Here is a 17,272-nt window from a genome sequence, read left to right as displayed (position 1 = left end):
TACTTTGGATATTTGCCATGTTTAAAGGGTATTCTCGCTCACATATCCAGGTTAAAAGCTCTCATGAGTAAGTCCAGGTCTCCTATGTTAGCAGCTTGAAAAAGCTCCGGCTGGTCCAGCATGGACAGTGCTATCCGCAGGGCCGCCCAGATGTTTCCAGACATAACCTGGTGCGAAAGCTGCCGACTCCTGCTCTTCCTCTGTTGACCAAGAGCTGTCAGGAAATTACTGGCTGCCTCCCTGCAAAAAAAAAAAAATATATATATATATATAACATAATATAATAATAAAAATAAACAAAAAGTTGCAAAAGGGTGTTTCTACAACTATGGACAATTTTGGACCTGTGGACATTCAGAAAAAATATCGAATTTTTTTTATACTCACTAGTTAGTCTACTAACAATATATAACATGGACATGCGTGCATCACAGGAGAATTCAAAGGAGAAGTCATTTTTAAGTTCATATGAACATTTCCACTACAATGTCTGCTCAATTATACATTGTTTTATAGCATTCCGGGGATGGAAATGACAGTGTTGAAAACTTTTGCAATAAAATTACCAACTCCTTTGTCTTGCTAAGGCTAATTTGATATCTTTTCAAATTTGAGTATTCTAAATACACAAAAATTATATTTATATTTAAATGTATAGATCTAATCAGCTAAGACCAAATACATTAACATTGCCATATCCAATACCATGTCAATCTCTATTACTATGCTAATCTTTGTCAAGTTGTCATGACAGAAATAATAATGCAGTTTCATATTTTAAAGATTAAAAATCTGGGCCAAGGGTATGATTATAAAATCTACACATAAAGGCATCTGAAATGTAGCATAAATAAATTACAAAGGCATAGTTTCCACACAGGCAAAAGTTTCCATAACAGTTTTAATATGACCCTCATATCAAACAAACGAAAAAAAGAAAAAAAAAACCTGGGACACAGAAGTACCAGTAGTTGAAGAAACATCCATAAATCAAGGAATAAATGTTTCCTTATTATGTTGCATTTATTCAGGCATAAACACAGGATCAAAGTATTTATACAAAAAGTTGGGGAAGATGTTTTACATAATTTCCAGGACAAGCCCAACGCTCTGTCACAAACCTGTGAGCGCCCATATTAATGAAGCTGATGCCAAGGTTGTAACGTGAGCGGATGAATCCGGGCTGGAGCTCCAGGGCTTTGTTATAGGCCTCCACAGCCTCCTCGCTGCGATCTCCATTAGCCAGCGTCGCCCCCAGCCGATTCCACAGCAGGTAGTCCTGTACACACCAACAGCAAAAAAAAAAATCCCCTCTGGCTCAGTGTCATGGATCAAAATAATTATCACTCTCAAAGATTATGCAGTTACATTCAACCATGTTTAATACCATTAAGTGATGATCTGCTCTCTTTCTTTTAGGGATAAAAACATGAATTTGACCTTTAAGTACGATGACACGGTCTAAAACAGTGGTACAAAGAAGTCACAAGGAGCCTGGTATCAGAGTTTCACTTCCACATTGCCATTATCTTTCATGGTATTCACGCTCTGAGCCCCCCCAGCAGGCAAGCAGACATTACCAAGTCAAGCAGATGGGGAGGATTTTCGATTGAGTGTAAATGCAGTCTACACAGGGGGACAGAATTTGGCTTAGCAAGCATCAGTCGTCGACAAGGTGACCCACAGGGTTCTGGAGTCAGCGCTCATGAATGGTAAAGCTCCCCTCAAGTTTCAAATGAACTGTTTCAAAGATTTCAGAGGCCATTTGTAAGCCCCAGTGACTTTCTTCTTATCTCCTTTGCCCTCTGCCTTTAGGGTTTCTGTATGATTTAGCACCAGTTTGTTAGTAGAGTACACTGAGCAGGGCTGTACCTCCGGCCGCACTGACAGAGCGGCGTTGAAGGCTTCCACCGCTTTGTTGAACTCGGAGCTGAGGTTATACAGCACTCCCAACCCTGTCTGCAGGTCTGGGTCAATAGTGTCCGAGTTCTGCTGGGCAGCGTCCAGGTACAGATCCTTCACCTCTAGCAGCAGGGGGCTGGAGCGGCAGAAGAGAGAGAGAGAGAGAGAGAGAGAGAGAGAGAGAGAGAGAGAGAGAGAGAGAGAGAGAGAGAGAGAGAGAGAGAGAGAGAGAGAGACAGACAGACAGATGAAAGACTCAGAGGCACTGCCCTTCAGGGACGTCCCTTCCAGCAACATCATCAAAATGTGTCATTTAATAGCTAAGAAAAGGGAAAGGGGCTCTCTAGAGAGACATTTAAGATGTTGGTTCCAAGAACTTTCCATTAAGGGTTTGGATCACTACATGTTGGGGAAAGTTGTAACCCTGTCACATAAAATCACTTAAAAATTAGGCACAGGAAATTGACCAGTGGTGACAGTAGAGGTTTTAGGATTTGTAGGACATTGAAAATTATTGTATGTATCTGATCAGTTCTCTTCCAGCTTGTTTGATGTTTGAGAGAAAAATGTTAAATTAATGTTAAGTAAAAAGGGGAAGGGGTTGAAATATAATAATAAAAAATAATAATAATAACAATAATTAAAAAGAAAAAGAGATGTATATATACATAATATGCATATAATAATATAATATCTAGATATAATGCATAAAAATGGGGTTGGTATGAATGCAAATTATTAAATAATAATAATAATAATAATTATATAAGAAACAATTATATAACATTACGATGGTTGTTTATTGTAACTAATAATCCCGAAACATGACTATTTTTAATGTTTTAAAAAAAAATCTCTTTCATCGAGCCTGCATTTATTTTATCAAAATTTACAATATTTTTTTTTATTCAAAAAATATATAAAATATTATTCATTTCTGTGATGCAAAGCTGAATTTTCATCAGCCATTACTCCAAGTCTTCAGTGTCATTATTTTAAACTGTAATAATAATATTTCACAATGTCACTGTATTTTCTGTATTATTGATCAATAAATGTAGGCTTGATGAGCATCCAAGATTTCTTTCAAAAACATACAAAATATGACCTCATACATCAACTAAAATGACCTCTTGGTTAAAAGTAACTGCAAACATGCCCAACACTTAAAGTTAGTTCAGAAAGGCATAGCATTATTAGTTTAAAACCACCTATCTGTTAATATTTAGTTTCTACAGTAATGAAATTCATACATTAAGTGTAAGTTAAGTCTCCAAACCAATTTCGGGGCTGCTGTATATTCCTGCATTCATTTGAAACCATACCAGCCATTTGAAGAGGAGTAGGAGAGTTTCCGTGAGCCAGGTGAGCCCTGCAGGTGCGTGCGGCTCTTCAGAAGATGCTTGTATTTGGGGTTGTGCCTCATCCAGCCCAGTAGCGCCTCACACGCGTCCTGCCTCATGCCCGTGTTGGTCAGGCTCACTGCCAGGGCCATGAGGGCCTGAAGGTTGTTGGGGTGGAGCTCCAGACACCTGCACACACATACAACAGGGAAGCATCTAAAGAACCGCTGCTTTTGATGGACACTAATTAGCTGTCTGCCATCATAATAAGAGCCAGCTGCTTCCTGATTAGTGCTGGTTTTAATTCATGGGTGGATGCTTGTGTCATCTCATGTGTCTGCATGGAGATTGTAAATACATTTCATAAAACTCAAATAAATCATTTGCTCAGTTTATGACGGAAGTTGCGTTCCCTGTTTTACAAGTGTAAGAAAAAACACAGTGAGGGTGACATCTGGATATTGTTTATTTCTGCACATTAGCTACACGGGTGTATCAAAGAATAAATATGGAAATGCAACGATGCCAAATAAAAGCATTTTACTAGGTTGTCTTTATGAGAGTCAGTAAAAACATTTTATCTTGTTGTCCATTGAAACGAAAGCAGTGCACATTGCTAATGATTTACCTGCTAAATCCATCAGAAATATAAATTCTAATCTAATCTGATCTGGTCTAATCAGATTATTAGGTAATAGTATACTCAACCACCCACCCCCACTCCCTCCAGCCAAAATAAGATGTCTGCTGTGTCCCGATTCACATACTTACACTACGTACTAAAAATATGTACTTCAGTGTTTCTTATGAATATGAAGAAACTTATTGTGGAAATAGGACACTACAATTCCAGTCAATTCCAACAAGGGAAGCTACAGTTTCCATAGGGTCATTCCAAACAAAAGTGAGCAACTGAATCCTTTCATGAATGGCCGTTCCATAAGTCCGTTAACATTTACACCTGACGATCACTTCAAGGAAGTAGTTTTACCACTTATGATAACCTGAGTGGCAAATTCTTGCAATTTATTGAAAATGAGGGTATTTTATTTGAGCGGTTATTTGGGATTTAATCACATTATTAACTAGGGGTGTAACGATACCCTAATTTCACGATTCGATACATATCACGATACTGAACTCACGATATGATATTATTGCGATACTCCAAGACATATAATAAAAGGTTAAGAAAAAATGTACTTTTGATTAAATGCTAAATTTTATATAACATTGTGGGTGTAAATGAATAGGCTTGGACAATGGTGACACCAGAATAAATATATTCATGATTCTGAACCTGAAAATACAGAATTATTTTAGACGAATATGCTTGCACTCTGTCACTGGCTAGATATATTTAAAATAATGTAGGCCACTTTTTACTGGTAACATAAGACTTATAACATAAGCATTATCAGGACCCACTAATATTCCCCCATTATTATACATTATATTCAACATAATATATTGTAGTTTAATGTAGTACTGACTCTGAAAACTTCAATTTTTTCTCACAGGGTAATTTTTATTTTGGGTGAACTATCCACGATACATATTGTCACTATCCACGATACATATTGTTGCATTTTTGTATTGCGATATATTGTGACACGATATATTGTTACACCAATATTATTAACCCAACTGGAAATATATTTCTAAATACATTTATTCAGCAAGGACACATTAAATTGATCAAAAGTGACAGTAAAGATACATTATTACAAAAAAAACACTTAAAAATAAATTCTGTTCTTTTTAAACTTTCTATTCATCCAAAAAAAAAATCATGACAAAAATCAGTTTCCGCAAAAATATTAAGCAGCACAACTGTTTTCAACGGTGATAAGAAATGTTTCTTGAGCACCAAATCAGCATTTTAGAATGATTTTAAAAGGATCATGTGACACTAAAGACTGCTGAAAATTTGCCATCACAAGAATAAATTACATTTTAAAATATATTAAAATAGAAGTTATTCATTTTTTAAATAATATTTCACAATACTATTGTTTTACTGTACCAACCACAGATGACACACCCTTTAAAAATGACATATTAAATTATGTTTGATAATATCAGAGACATTATAAAATCACTCCATTCAAAAGTGATGTGGATACATGGTACCAAAACACAGCTTTGAGCGTCACCAATGATTAACACATAGATTGGAGGTTTCATCCCGGTCGCTCAGAGGAACATTGTATGAGATTATGACTGGCTGTTCTATCCAAAATGAATGTAATCTCCCGAAGGCCTCTGTGCTTATGAAATGCAATTTTAATTGGATCACCGGGTTAATACAGTAGCCCTTTATCTCGAGCAGAAGAGGGCACAGCAGAGAGCTTGGTCTCATTTGGTGTCACAGATAACCACATGGAGGTGTTCAATTCAAGGCCTGTTCGACATTCTTCTTGAACTTCCTCTCTACATTAAACACTCAAGCAAACATGCAGAAGGGTCTTGTTTTCGTTACTTATACTGTTTCTATTCTGAATGAGGATTCACTTTTAGATTAACCTTAATCTTGACTTGACATTGATGGTGATGAGAATTTTAGGTTTATCGCAATCATCTAGCATACTTACTAATATAAACCAACTGTTTCTACTTATTTTTTCCCCCATAAACGCTAAGTCAGTGTAAGTGTGATGACTCAAACTTCATGTGCCAAACGGCTATATGTAAAACATAATTTGCATATAATTCATGCAGGGATACTTCCTTACCTCTGGAGGGAGACAATTGCTGCCTGCTCATTCTCATTCTCTGCTTGTGTGGTTCCCAGCACCAGCCAAGCCTGAAAAGAAAATAGGTGCTGAACAATAAGCATTGGGGTTATCACCTTGACTCCGGTGAAGAGCTTCTATTGTGCAGGACCTACAGTGCTAACCTGGGGGATATGATGCATTCTCAAAGGACTGCGACTCACACATACAACACAATGTTAGCGAGGAACTGAATGGATTTGTGTTGCCATTACTTGGAGATAATGAAACACTGGATGTACTAAATACTGCTAGGCAAATATCCTATTTATTATGTGACTGACTGAATATTTATGCTATGATTCCTAATGATTAATTCGTAAGGCTATGAATGAGACTAATTATTAGAAGCCAAGCTTATTAACTTTGTGTTGGAGGAAACTGCATTCCTCGTGACAAGCCTTAGCCTACAGTTTGTGAATACAATGAAAAATTTATTAATGAGCGTTATAAATAGAATATCTTAACATGGTTGGCTGAGTCTGCGCACTTAACTTGCTACAGTACAACGAGTATAGAGTTCTTGATGATATTTCACAAGCAAACTCTCCCCGAAATGCTATTTGCTTTTGTAATATTATCAGGTGAAATTCATCTTTATTTGGAGACACAATCATTTAGAGGTGGGGTAATTCCAGGAGAAGAGGGATAATCCTTTCTGGGATGTAACTGAACTATTACATCATTAAATTGTCTGAAAAAGGGAACTCTACTCAGTCACAGGAGTGTTAATGGTTTGCCATCAGTCACTGTCAAGTATGATATCTAATACAGAGCTTTTATTAAAAATTAGTGAGAACATGGAACCCTCTGCATTGGCTAATCATGCCATGATCTGTAAAAATGTTCAGTGTGGGCAAGAACAAAACTACCACTTATCACTGTATGTAGGAAAGGTATGACGGTAGTCTGATTGGCAGAACATGTGGCTTGCTGTTTTCAAGCTGTGCAGACGTTGATTTGATGAAAGTACCAGGTTTACTCTTGTTTTTTAAAACCACTCCCTCACCTCTGAATCCTGAGGGTCCTGCAACACAGCTGCTTCCAGAAGAAGTACGGCGTTAGGCAGTTCTCCCTCTCTTGACTTGCGTAATCCTTCCTCAAATGCATTTGGCCAGTCTTTGAAAGGGTTATCTGTGTGGAAGTAGTATCCCTGAGGAAGAAATAATGGAAATAATTAAGTAGTGGACAATTTATGAAGGTTTACATACTGGAAAATCTAAATAAATAGAAATGTATCAAGGTTTTACATACTGAATAAATAAATAAATAACTGTTTAATCATTTGCTTGAATTGTTTCTCCTTTACCTTTTCGTAAGGAGACACATTGGAGGGAATCTGCTGTTGGTCATTCTCTGTTAGCCAGTTTCTGCGAGCGAGTTCTTCCCACTCTGCCTGCATCTTATCCCAAAACTCAGTGTCTGACTGAAAGAGATTTAAGAAAGGAGTCAGAAAGAATAGCTATACTGTAAAAATCCTATTCTTGGAAAAATAAGAAAGACATGTTGACACAATGTACAGTATCAAAACGGTTGTTCTAAAATATGAAACTAGGTTTTATATATCATTCTGTATTTTTTCATTTAACTAATGATATTACATTCAGCGACTCTTAAGTGTATTACAAAAATCTATATTAGCTGAGCAGCAGTGTGTCTAGTAAATCTAATGAGCAGGAACGTCACAAAACTCCTTCCACATTCACTTTTCAGCAAAGCCAAATGGACAGCAATTCTTAAAAAAAAAAAAAAAAAAAAAAAAAAAAATTATATATATATATATATTCTAGCAATTGGATTGATCCATATATGTGGTGTCATAAACATCTCAGAAAAGCTTAGGCTATATAACCTTGGCGCTAGCAACATCAAGGTTGTGGGTTTGATTCCCAGGAATCTAACATACTGGTTGAATACTCCAAAAACTTAAGAGATGCTGAAATACCAGTTTGTTCTCAAAATGCATTAATTTACAGAAATTTAAGCCAACTAGAAATATTATATGCAACCAGCCACACACACACACAAAAAGTATATGCTTGTTTCAGTTTTGTTGTTGTTGTTGTTTTTTTCTCTCACAGCGTCCAGAAGAGCAATTCATGGCGAAAACTTCCTCCGTAATATCAAGCTCCGGGTAAATCTTAGTATTTAGTCTGGTCTCTGCAGGTGTGCCGCACTTATGAACGTCTCAAATCTGTATCAACATGCCTCTGAACTCTCTGTGCTCAGCAATCTGAATAATGAATCACTGTGCTGAATACTGAATACGTAAGAGGAGACTTACACAGCCACGCAAGCAATCATTCAGCTCTCAGCCATCTAGGACATTTGGAAATCTCATCTAAAGGGTTTGATTAATCAAAAAACAAACAAAAAACTTTCGGATAGCATTAGCCAGCACACCGAGTGCACTGAAACAAAAGGACAAAATGGTAGAACACTATTTTGAAATGTACAGTGAGGAAAATAAGTGTTTGAACACCCTGCTATTTTGCAAGTTCTCCCACTTAGAAATCACGGAGGGGTCTGAAATTGTCATGTTAGGTGCATGTCCACTGTGAGAGACATAATCTAAAAAATAAAATCCAGAAATCACAATGTATGATTTTTTAACTATTTATTTGTATGATACAGCTGCAAATAAGTATTTGAACACCTGAGAAAATCAATGTTAATATTTGGTACAGTAGCCTTTGTTTGCAATTACAGAGGTCAAACGTTTCCTGTAGTTTTTCACCAGGTTTGCATACACTGCAGGAGGGATTTTGGCCCACTCCTCCACACAGATCTCCACACAGGGCTGTCGCTGAGAAACACGGAGTTTGAGCTCCCTCCAAAGATTCTCTATTGGGTTTAGGTCTGGAGACTGGCTAGGCCACGCCAGAACCTTGATATGCTTCTTACAGAGCCACTCCTTGGTTATCCTGGCTGTGTGCTTCGGGTCATTGTCATGTTGGAAGACCCAGCCTCGACCCATCTTCAATGCTCTAACTGAGGGAAGGAGGTTGTTCCCCAAAATCTCGCAATACATGGCCCCGGTCATCCTCTCCTTAATACAGTGCAGTCGCCCTGTCCCATGTGCAGAAAAACACCCCCAAAGCATGATGCTTTCACCCCCATACTTCACAGTAGGGATGGTGTTCTTGGGATGGTACTCATCATTCTTCTTCCTCCAAACACGTTTAGTGGAATTATGGCCAAAAAGTTCTATTTTGGTCTCATCTGACCACATGACTTTCTCCCATGACTCCTCTGGATCATCCAAATGGTCATTGGCAAACTTAAGACGGGCCTTGACATGTGCTGGTTTAAGCAGGGGAACCTTCCGTGCCATGCATGATTTCAAACCATGACGTCTTAGTGTATTACCAACAGTAACCTTGGAAACGGTGGTCCCAGCTCTTTTCAGGTCATTGACCAGCTCCTCCCGTGTAGTTCTGGGCTGATTTCTCACCTTTCTTAGGATCATTGAGACCCCACGAGGTGAGATCTTGCATGGAGCCCCAGTCCGAGGGAGATTGACAGTCATGTTTAGCTTCTTCCATTTTCTAATGATTGCTCCAACAGTGGACCTTTTTTCACCAAGCTGCTTGGCAATTTCCCCGTAGCCCTTTCCAGCCTTGTGGAGGTGTACAATTTTGTCACTAGTGTCTTTGGACAGCTCTTTGGTCTTGGCCATGTTAGTAGTTGGATTCTTACTGATTGTATGGGGTGGACAGGTGTCTATATGCAGCTAACGACCTCAAACAGGTGCATCTAATTTAGGATAATAAATGGAGTGGAGGTGGACATTTTAAAGGCAGACTAACAGGTCTTTGAGGGTCAGAATTCTAGGTGATAGACAGGTGTTCAAATACTTATTTGCAGCTGTATCATACAAATAAATAGTTAAAAAATCATACATTGTGATTTCTGGATTTTTTTTTTTAGATTATGTCTCTCACAGTGGACATGCACCTACGATGACAATTTCAGACCCCTCCATGATTTCCAAGTGGGAGAACTTGCAAAATAGCAGGGTGTTCAAATACTTATTTTCCTCACTGTATATATATATATATTTAACTTAAAATCTTGTTAGTCAAAACCTCACACATCACTGTCATGTGTAATAAAATCAGAAACGACAGGAGTATTTGTTGAAGTCAGCTACCAATCGATACAGGTCACGAGTCCCAGTGTCCCTTCATTAGGGCTCATATTCAGTTGAAAAGCACTCTTCTGTAGCTTATCAAAAGCCCTCATGGCATGATTCCCTCAGAGATTGTATTTATGATGAGGGTTTTCAAAGAATGTTGTGCGACTGAAAGTTGATGAGATGTTATTTTGTTCAATGACACATCTTTTGTTGAGGAGATAAATGGCCCTCCGTGTTTTATGATGGGCAACAGCTTCGTTAAGTGGCCAATTACGGTAATTGGACACCCACCCCCCTTATCACCCCAATAAGCACAGAGAGAATCCAACTAGTCAAAGGTCAATGTTGAAGACTCATTATCTCTCATCCAGAAAAAGACTGTCCGACTGAACTTTTTAATAGCCAGAACATTTGTGTTCATATAAGTACATCTTCACGGAACACATCAGAGAGATTTTCTTGAATCCACTGTTTTTCCGCTATTGTTCCATGTATCTAAATTATAGATCCTCTTTTCAAAAACTTTAGCAACACTAAATTTGTTTTAAAAAAGTGTTTCATAAATTCTGTCTTTATTTTCTCACCCTCAAGTCTTTCCAGTCTTTCTTATTTCTTCTGTGAAAGTGAATTTTTGACAACACTTTTTTGACAACAAGGCAACATCACAAAATAAGTGTTACTGTTGTCTAAAAGTCTTAAAAATATTTTGTTGGTAGCTTAAAAGATAAATATTGGATAAACTTAGTTGAAGTAGAAGTACTAAATTAATAAAACTGAAGTAAAAATAAATTAAAGCTTATATAGAAAAATAAAAAAGTAATAATAAAATGAAAACAGAAAATACAAAAATAAAAACTATTAAATAATCAAAATATTAAATAATACTATAATAGCATATAATACTACATAATACTAAAAACATTGTACAAAAGTAGACCATTCAATATTTTTCAAGTCTGCTAATGCAAATGATAGGTTTGTGTAAGAAAATGCAAGTTGCAAAATTTAAGTCATTCTTTACTGAAAATCAAGATGAATGTGGTCTGATTCATGAATTGTTCTTTTGAATCAATGAATTGGTTAATCTGGTTCACAACCTTCACCAATCCTGAAAGCATCTTTGAAAGCTCCAGTCACCAAAATTTTATGTTCCACGCAGAGATGGGTGAGCTATTACTTTACCAACTTTGGTCACCTATTTTGTGCAAAGCACCTGGACAAATTCTAAAAATATGTCTGATTGAAATATATGTCAGAAACACTGAAAAAGATCCATGAAGAATAATGAGAGCTATGTTATGACCTCCCCGAAGCAGTAACTGTGTAAGGAGCAGAGAAAAAGCATTCCTGAACGTGACATTGTCTGTCTTTCAAGACTGGCATCTTTCCTTCAGAGTTCTTTTACCTCAAACTGCATTGTTCGTCCCTTGAGAGATTGTGATACAGCTTTATAAGTGCAAAAAAAGTCTGAAATGTTGTCAGGAGCTCAGCAGGCCATGGCAGAGGCCTTAACTGATGGCCCCAAAGGGGGTCAGAGCTCTTTCTCATTTTCAGACAAGAGACACATGATCAAGGCCATGCTGTTCCACTGGGGTGAGAAAGTCTTTTCTAATTGGTTCTTGTTTCTGAAATAGAATGCCCTTTGTTTCACAAGTTTGAGACCTTTATTTCTATTTGGACGGTACACAAAAGCTTATAGTATTTAAACACTATTGGCACATGCTTTACCCCGGAAATAGTGAAAAGCTCTAGTATTTCTGTTAGTTTCCAATAAAAATGACCTAAGCATCCTTAAAATAAGATACATTTACATTAGAAGCAAAACTGTATAAGATTCAGAAAATATATCTTGAATTTAGTTTATTCTTTTTACTTAGGTAAAGTTGTTTTTTCCCCCTGTCTATTTTAACCCTTAAATGCATATACCTCAGGTCTTTAGTGACCCAGGACGTCATTCACTACCTTCTTCCTCATTCATTTTTAAAATTTAGCTCATTATAAACAACATAACAAGAAAAAGAAAAAAATTATAAAAGAATGCCCATTCATTTCCCATTATTTTTTTGTAAAAATTTTCCTAGGGTCGCTAGCGACCCGAGGTGTTTAACAGTGCAAGTATGTATTTTTTCTGCACAGCAATTCACCTTTATTCCACTACGTGGTAATGTCTGATACATAATGATGAAGTGACGTTTCACTCGTACAAAAGAAAACAAAAGAATAGGAAGTATCATCAGCAAAACTTGAAATGGCTCAGTAATTTACTGCAGAAAAATATAACTGTCACTGCCACTTGATGGTGGATCTGGTGAAGAAGCTGTTGAAAATGATAGTTTTGAGAATATGTTTGAGATGGCGAATATGAGCCAGATGCTGAATGTACTGTAACTGGGAAATGAGCTCTGGCAAGGACAGTGATGATGGTATAAAACATCTGCTCAAACGGAACCCTTCCAAGCTCCAAAAGGTTAGAAAATATGCTTTATTTTATTCTTCTATAATTGTTATTCTAATATCAGGAGAGTTTTATATTTTTGTGACATGTTAGATATGGATCCGGGTCGCTAAAGACCCGAATATGTAATAATGATTGGTGAAACATTCATGCATTTAAAGGTTAAGGATAAAACTAGCTTGTAAAGAGTGAATGCTCATCAAATACAATTGTTAGATTATAAAATAACCTTACAAATAGTATATATAAGAGGGGTGTGGACAGGTTTGGCTTGCTGTCTAGAATAGGAGAAAGTTGGGGTGGTGGATGCAAAGAATTATTTGAACTCTCTCAAAGACTAACTCTTTAATAGAGGAGCAAGTGAATATATTAATCTCATAATTAAAAACTAAAAGAGACCAAGGGTCAGTTCATGATTGGAATGATAAAACTCCCTAAGACAGACGTGACAAACAATTAAAAAGCTTGAGTGTGACACTCATACAAATTCCAATGAGGCTTCTACTAACTTACTTCTGAACAATAACTTCTGACAGTTTTGAACATCAACAAAACCATCAGGGCAAAAATTTAATTAATCCATATTGCACTTACTTTATACATATTAATATTACATTAATATTTGTGATTTCATGTCCATCATAATTACTTAACAAAAAAAAAATGAATTGATCATGTACTCTAGTGTTCCTTCAGTAGCTGTATTTTCCCCCAAAAGAGAGTTTGGTTTGTTGAGCATATAAAAAAAGAATTGACAAGCTGTCAGATCCTGCTGTTAAAACCGATCCCTGTCATTTTGCATCATTTGAAACGTCCTACATGTTCGAAGATGGAAAGGATCAGAAGATGGATTTTGAATTACTGGATGTGTGCTATTGTAAATCTAAATCCTTTGTTCAATCATACTATTCTTTCTTTGTGAAATAAAGGCTATTACTGTTTTGATGAGACAAGTAATGACCCAAAAGGTTCCTTGCCAGCACATGGTATTTATACATCATTATATTCCCAATTTATGCTGTTATTCACAGCATAAATCCGTACATTTAACACACCTTAGTGTTGGCCCTGGCCAGCACAGAGTCAGCCAACATCCTGCATTAACCTCCCCTGTCTGCCTGCATGTTTCTAAAAAGAGCAGCATAATTTCAGTTGTATTCTGTTTCCTGCAACCCGACATCCTCCCCTAAGACTGCGGGGCGTAAAAATGTATTTTCCATCTATCTTGCATCTTTATTCAATGCTCAGCAAGCAGCCCAGCCTGGCGTTTCTTCATTTTTATTCATTTTGGGCACCAAGCTATTTTTTCATTCAGGACATCAACAAATGAAAATTATTGGAAACTGGCCTCACTGTCCCAGAAAGTAGCTTTCTGGATAATTCAGGTCTCCATTCATCTAATAATCATATTAAATATATGCAGTTACTTATAGGGGGGCTGGAGGCATAAGGGCAGCTCTCAGAGTGCAGGCCAGAGTTCCCGTAATGATCGAAACTCAAGGATGGTGCTATCGATCAACCCTCCATTTGTTCCCATCGCAGCCTTAGAATCACTACTTACTGTACACTAAGTCCCGCCCCCCCTCCAACTCAATTCCAAACTGAACATCATCTCAGACCTATAGCTGTAATAGCCGTTGTCTTGAGGGCTACGAATAGGCAAAATACCCAGTGATTCTGTGCACAGTATAAATTCTGCATTGAGTGGTTCCTCATACTGTAAGTACTGCTCTCACTTTTAGATGTGCACTTCCTCTTCCATTATTCATCTGTTCTTACAGATCCCCCATGTTTTTGCCCTTAGCACTCTACCTCTCCAACACATGTAATACAATAGCAAGTGCTATTCTGGCAAGTGCAAAAGCAGACACTCATCAGAACAACATAAACTTTTAAACAGTGAGAACTCTTAACACAGTATTAAGTAGACGTATCACATTGTGATGTAATACATGCTTTTTATTTGCAAGTTTTGGTAACTATTTTGTGTAATCAACACTGAAAATAAATCATTTCAAATTGAAATGAATAAAATAAGATAAGATACAAATTTTAAAGACTCTCTTACCCAAGCACAACTTCTGAAAATGCTGATATAAATTTAGCTGTTATATCAAAAAATTGCTTTCTGGTTGAATAAGAGATATCGTGTCTAGATGTTTTTTATCCCCTGAGTGATAGGCCTTAGAGTAATTTCTTCCAATGCATCAGCGGTTGTGATCACTGAAGCAGAGGAACTGATGTTTGATAGCAGGGTCTCCAGCTGAATTAGCCCATATCTAGTTTCTGAAAGCACAATACCTTCTCCTCTGCCACCTGATGCTGCATGACTGGCCTATTTTCTCCTCTCAATGAGTAATGGAAAGTTGTTATATGGTTAAACTTATTCCATGAGCAACAGTGATGACATTATAATCAATCAATTATTGAGTGAGGCTAATTAGCATCACATTGTACTCGTGACAGACAGCAGACGGTTTTTAACTCGTCCAAAGCCACAAAGGTGAGGCCTGATTAAAAAAATTCATTTTAGCAGTAGAGAGCACACCTTCAAGTTACTTCATGTTGATTTTTTCAATGTTAAAATATTTTCTTCCATCCCAATTTAAAGTGATATGTCACCCAAAAATGAAAATTCCATCATCATTTACACACCCTAATGTCATTCGAAAACTGTATGACTTTCTTCTGTATTCTTATTTCTTTCTTCTGTGGAACATAGAAGATATTTTGAAGGTTATTGGTAACCAAACAGTTTTGGTGGCTGTTGACTTCCAATGTACGGACCAAAAAAAAAAAAAAAAAAAAACTCTCAAAATATCTTCTTTTATGTTCCACAGAAGAAAGTCATACTGGTTCGGAATGACATGAGGGTTAATAAATAATTACCTTCCCAAAGAGTGTAAAAACGTGTTGACCCTTGGAAAATTCATTTATTAAAACTTTATATTTACTGATTAGTGCTGGCTAATATTAGTGTAGTATTCTCAGCTCCAGTTCACTGCTTTTAGTATACAGTATTTAAATCCACTCTGCAGAATTCTGTAGATTTCCCCCCAAAACCGGGATAGAAAAAGTGGAAAATGTCTGTAGATTTCATCTTTGTCTGTTGATAAGTTAATAAACATAAAGATTTTGGAACAATTTTACAGTAATGTAGCATTGGCTATAAACACACTATAGCAAGCAAATACACAATAGTAGATACTGTAAATATACTATGGTACCTAAGGCCCGGTTTCACAGACAGTCCTTAGTCTAATTAGTGTGCCTTACTTACATTACTTGTGTGCATTTTGAGACAAAATAAGATATATCAGTGCAAGTTGCTTTCAGTTAAAACAGCTCAAAGATGCATTTTAGTCTGGGACTAGCTTAAGCCTTGTCTGTGAAACCGGGGGTAAAAGTGTAAAAAAAGCAGATGCTGTTTACACCGAATGTAAATTTTGGTAGATACTATTTGCACCTAGTATCATAGCAACAAATAGTGCAAATAGTGACAGATGCTATTCACAAAATGTGCAAATTAATGTAATATGCTATTTGTACAAAAGGTTAAAAAGGTAAAAAAGTTAAGCCACGGTCAAACTAGACTTTGAGCATGCAAAATTTGCAACATAATTCAACATAACTTAATTCAAATAATACATCCAAAATATAAATATATGCAATCTACTCCACTTTACTGCAAAGCTGCAATACTCGAGATGTAAAGAGGTCACGCTGTGACATATCAATATTCTATTGGTTTTACAGCAGGTAGTCAACCAAAATGCCTATTACGGCTGCCGCAAAAATGCAGCATTAAATATGCCTTCATATCTGTTACATACGTCTGTACATCTTCATGTGATACAAAATCGCAGTGCAGAGTTCTTAAAACTTGAACTTTGGAATGCAGCTAAATTCACAAGAGCTTGTGTTTCCTGTCTAGCTTGCATAATCTGCAAATCAAAGTCGATGGGAAAAAAAGTGTAGTGTGACAGCCCGTTTAGTCACGTTAAGTTACATTTATTTAAATAGGGCTTTATATAATACAGATTTTCAAAGTAATAAATGGGAAAACAACAGTTTTAATGTTGCAAAATTCATTAAACATGAAACAAATTCAATTTCAGCCGTAAAGCAGCTCTACAGAAGACAATTGAGTCAATATTTAGCTCAATTCAGTTCAGTGCATCTTTGAAAAAATCCTTTGTCAACAAAGTTGGCATCTTGCACTCCATCTAAATAGTAGTGGTTGACCGATAATCATATTTTTTTTCAAATAAAGGGAAGGTAGTTAATTTTATATATAGTACACAGTGAAAATTACATATGTTGGTGTTCTCAGTGCTTTCAAAATAAAAGTCCTGCAGCCACCCCATCAGACAAACAGAAAATCGGTAGATTTTGATAAATGATAACTTTGAAAATGCCTCATATCGGCCTATACTGTATACTGGCCATGGCGATATATTGATCAACTACTAGTATGGCGCTGGCCATTAATGCCCATGACCCATGAGACAATGATTGTGATGCTCATAGACATTTTTAACAGACGCTTTTGGCTTACCTCCACTGCTGCCTTAGCTCTCTCAAACTCTTCCTCCAGAGACTGGTTTCTGGACAGTGGTGTGCTACCCCACCTTTGGTCTTTGCTCAAACGGCCCTGTCA

At 36.8% G+C, this 17,272-nt stretch overlaps 1 protein-coding gene across 4 annotated transcripts in view; it reads right to left on the bottom strand.

The window, feature by feature from the left end:
• Nucleotides 1-22: 22 nt before the first annotated feature.
• pex5la (peroxisomal biogenesis factor 5-like a) overlaps nt 23-17,272 on the bottom strand; it is an 85,775-nt gene continuing 68,525 nt past the window's right edge. For all 4 annotated transcript variants that reach the window (XM_084128201.1, XM_084128200.1, XM_084128202.1 and 1 more), the window contains 8 exons: nt 17,171-17,266; nt 7,329-7,445; nt 7,029-7,172; nt 5,981-6,051; nt 3,228-3,434; nt 1,873-2,038; nt 1,122-1,279; nt 23-240 (listed from right to left, as the gene is read on the bottom strand). In XM_084128201.1, the coding sequence (XP_083984327.1) occupies nt 39-240; nt 1,122-1,279; nt 1,873-2,038; nt 3,228-3,434; nt 5,981-6,051; nt 7,029-7,172; nt 7,329-7,445; nt 17,171-17,266 (1,161 nt within the window). In that variant the 3' untranslated portion in view covers nt 23-38. The remainder of the gene's footprint in view (nt 241-1,121; nt 1,280-1,872; nt 2,039-3,227; nt 3,435-5,980; nt 6,052-7,028; nt 7,173-7,328; nt 7,446-17,170; nt 17,267-17,272) is intronic.

Source organism: Abramis brama (assembly GCF_963993115.1).
Source record: "Abramis brama genome assembly, chromosome: 11".
NCBI classification, from domain to species: Eukaryota; Metazoa; Chordata; class Actinopteri; order Cypriniformes; family Leuciscidae; genus Abramis; species Abramis brama.
This window is presented reverse-complemented; position numbering and strand designations above follow the sequence as displayed.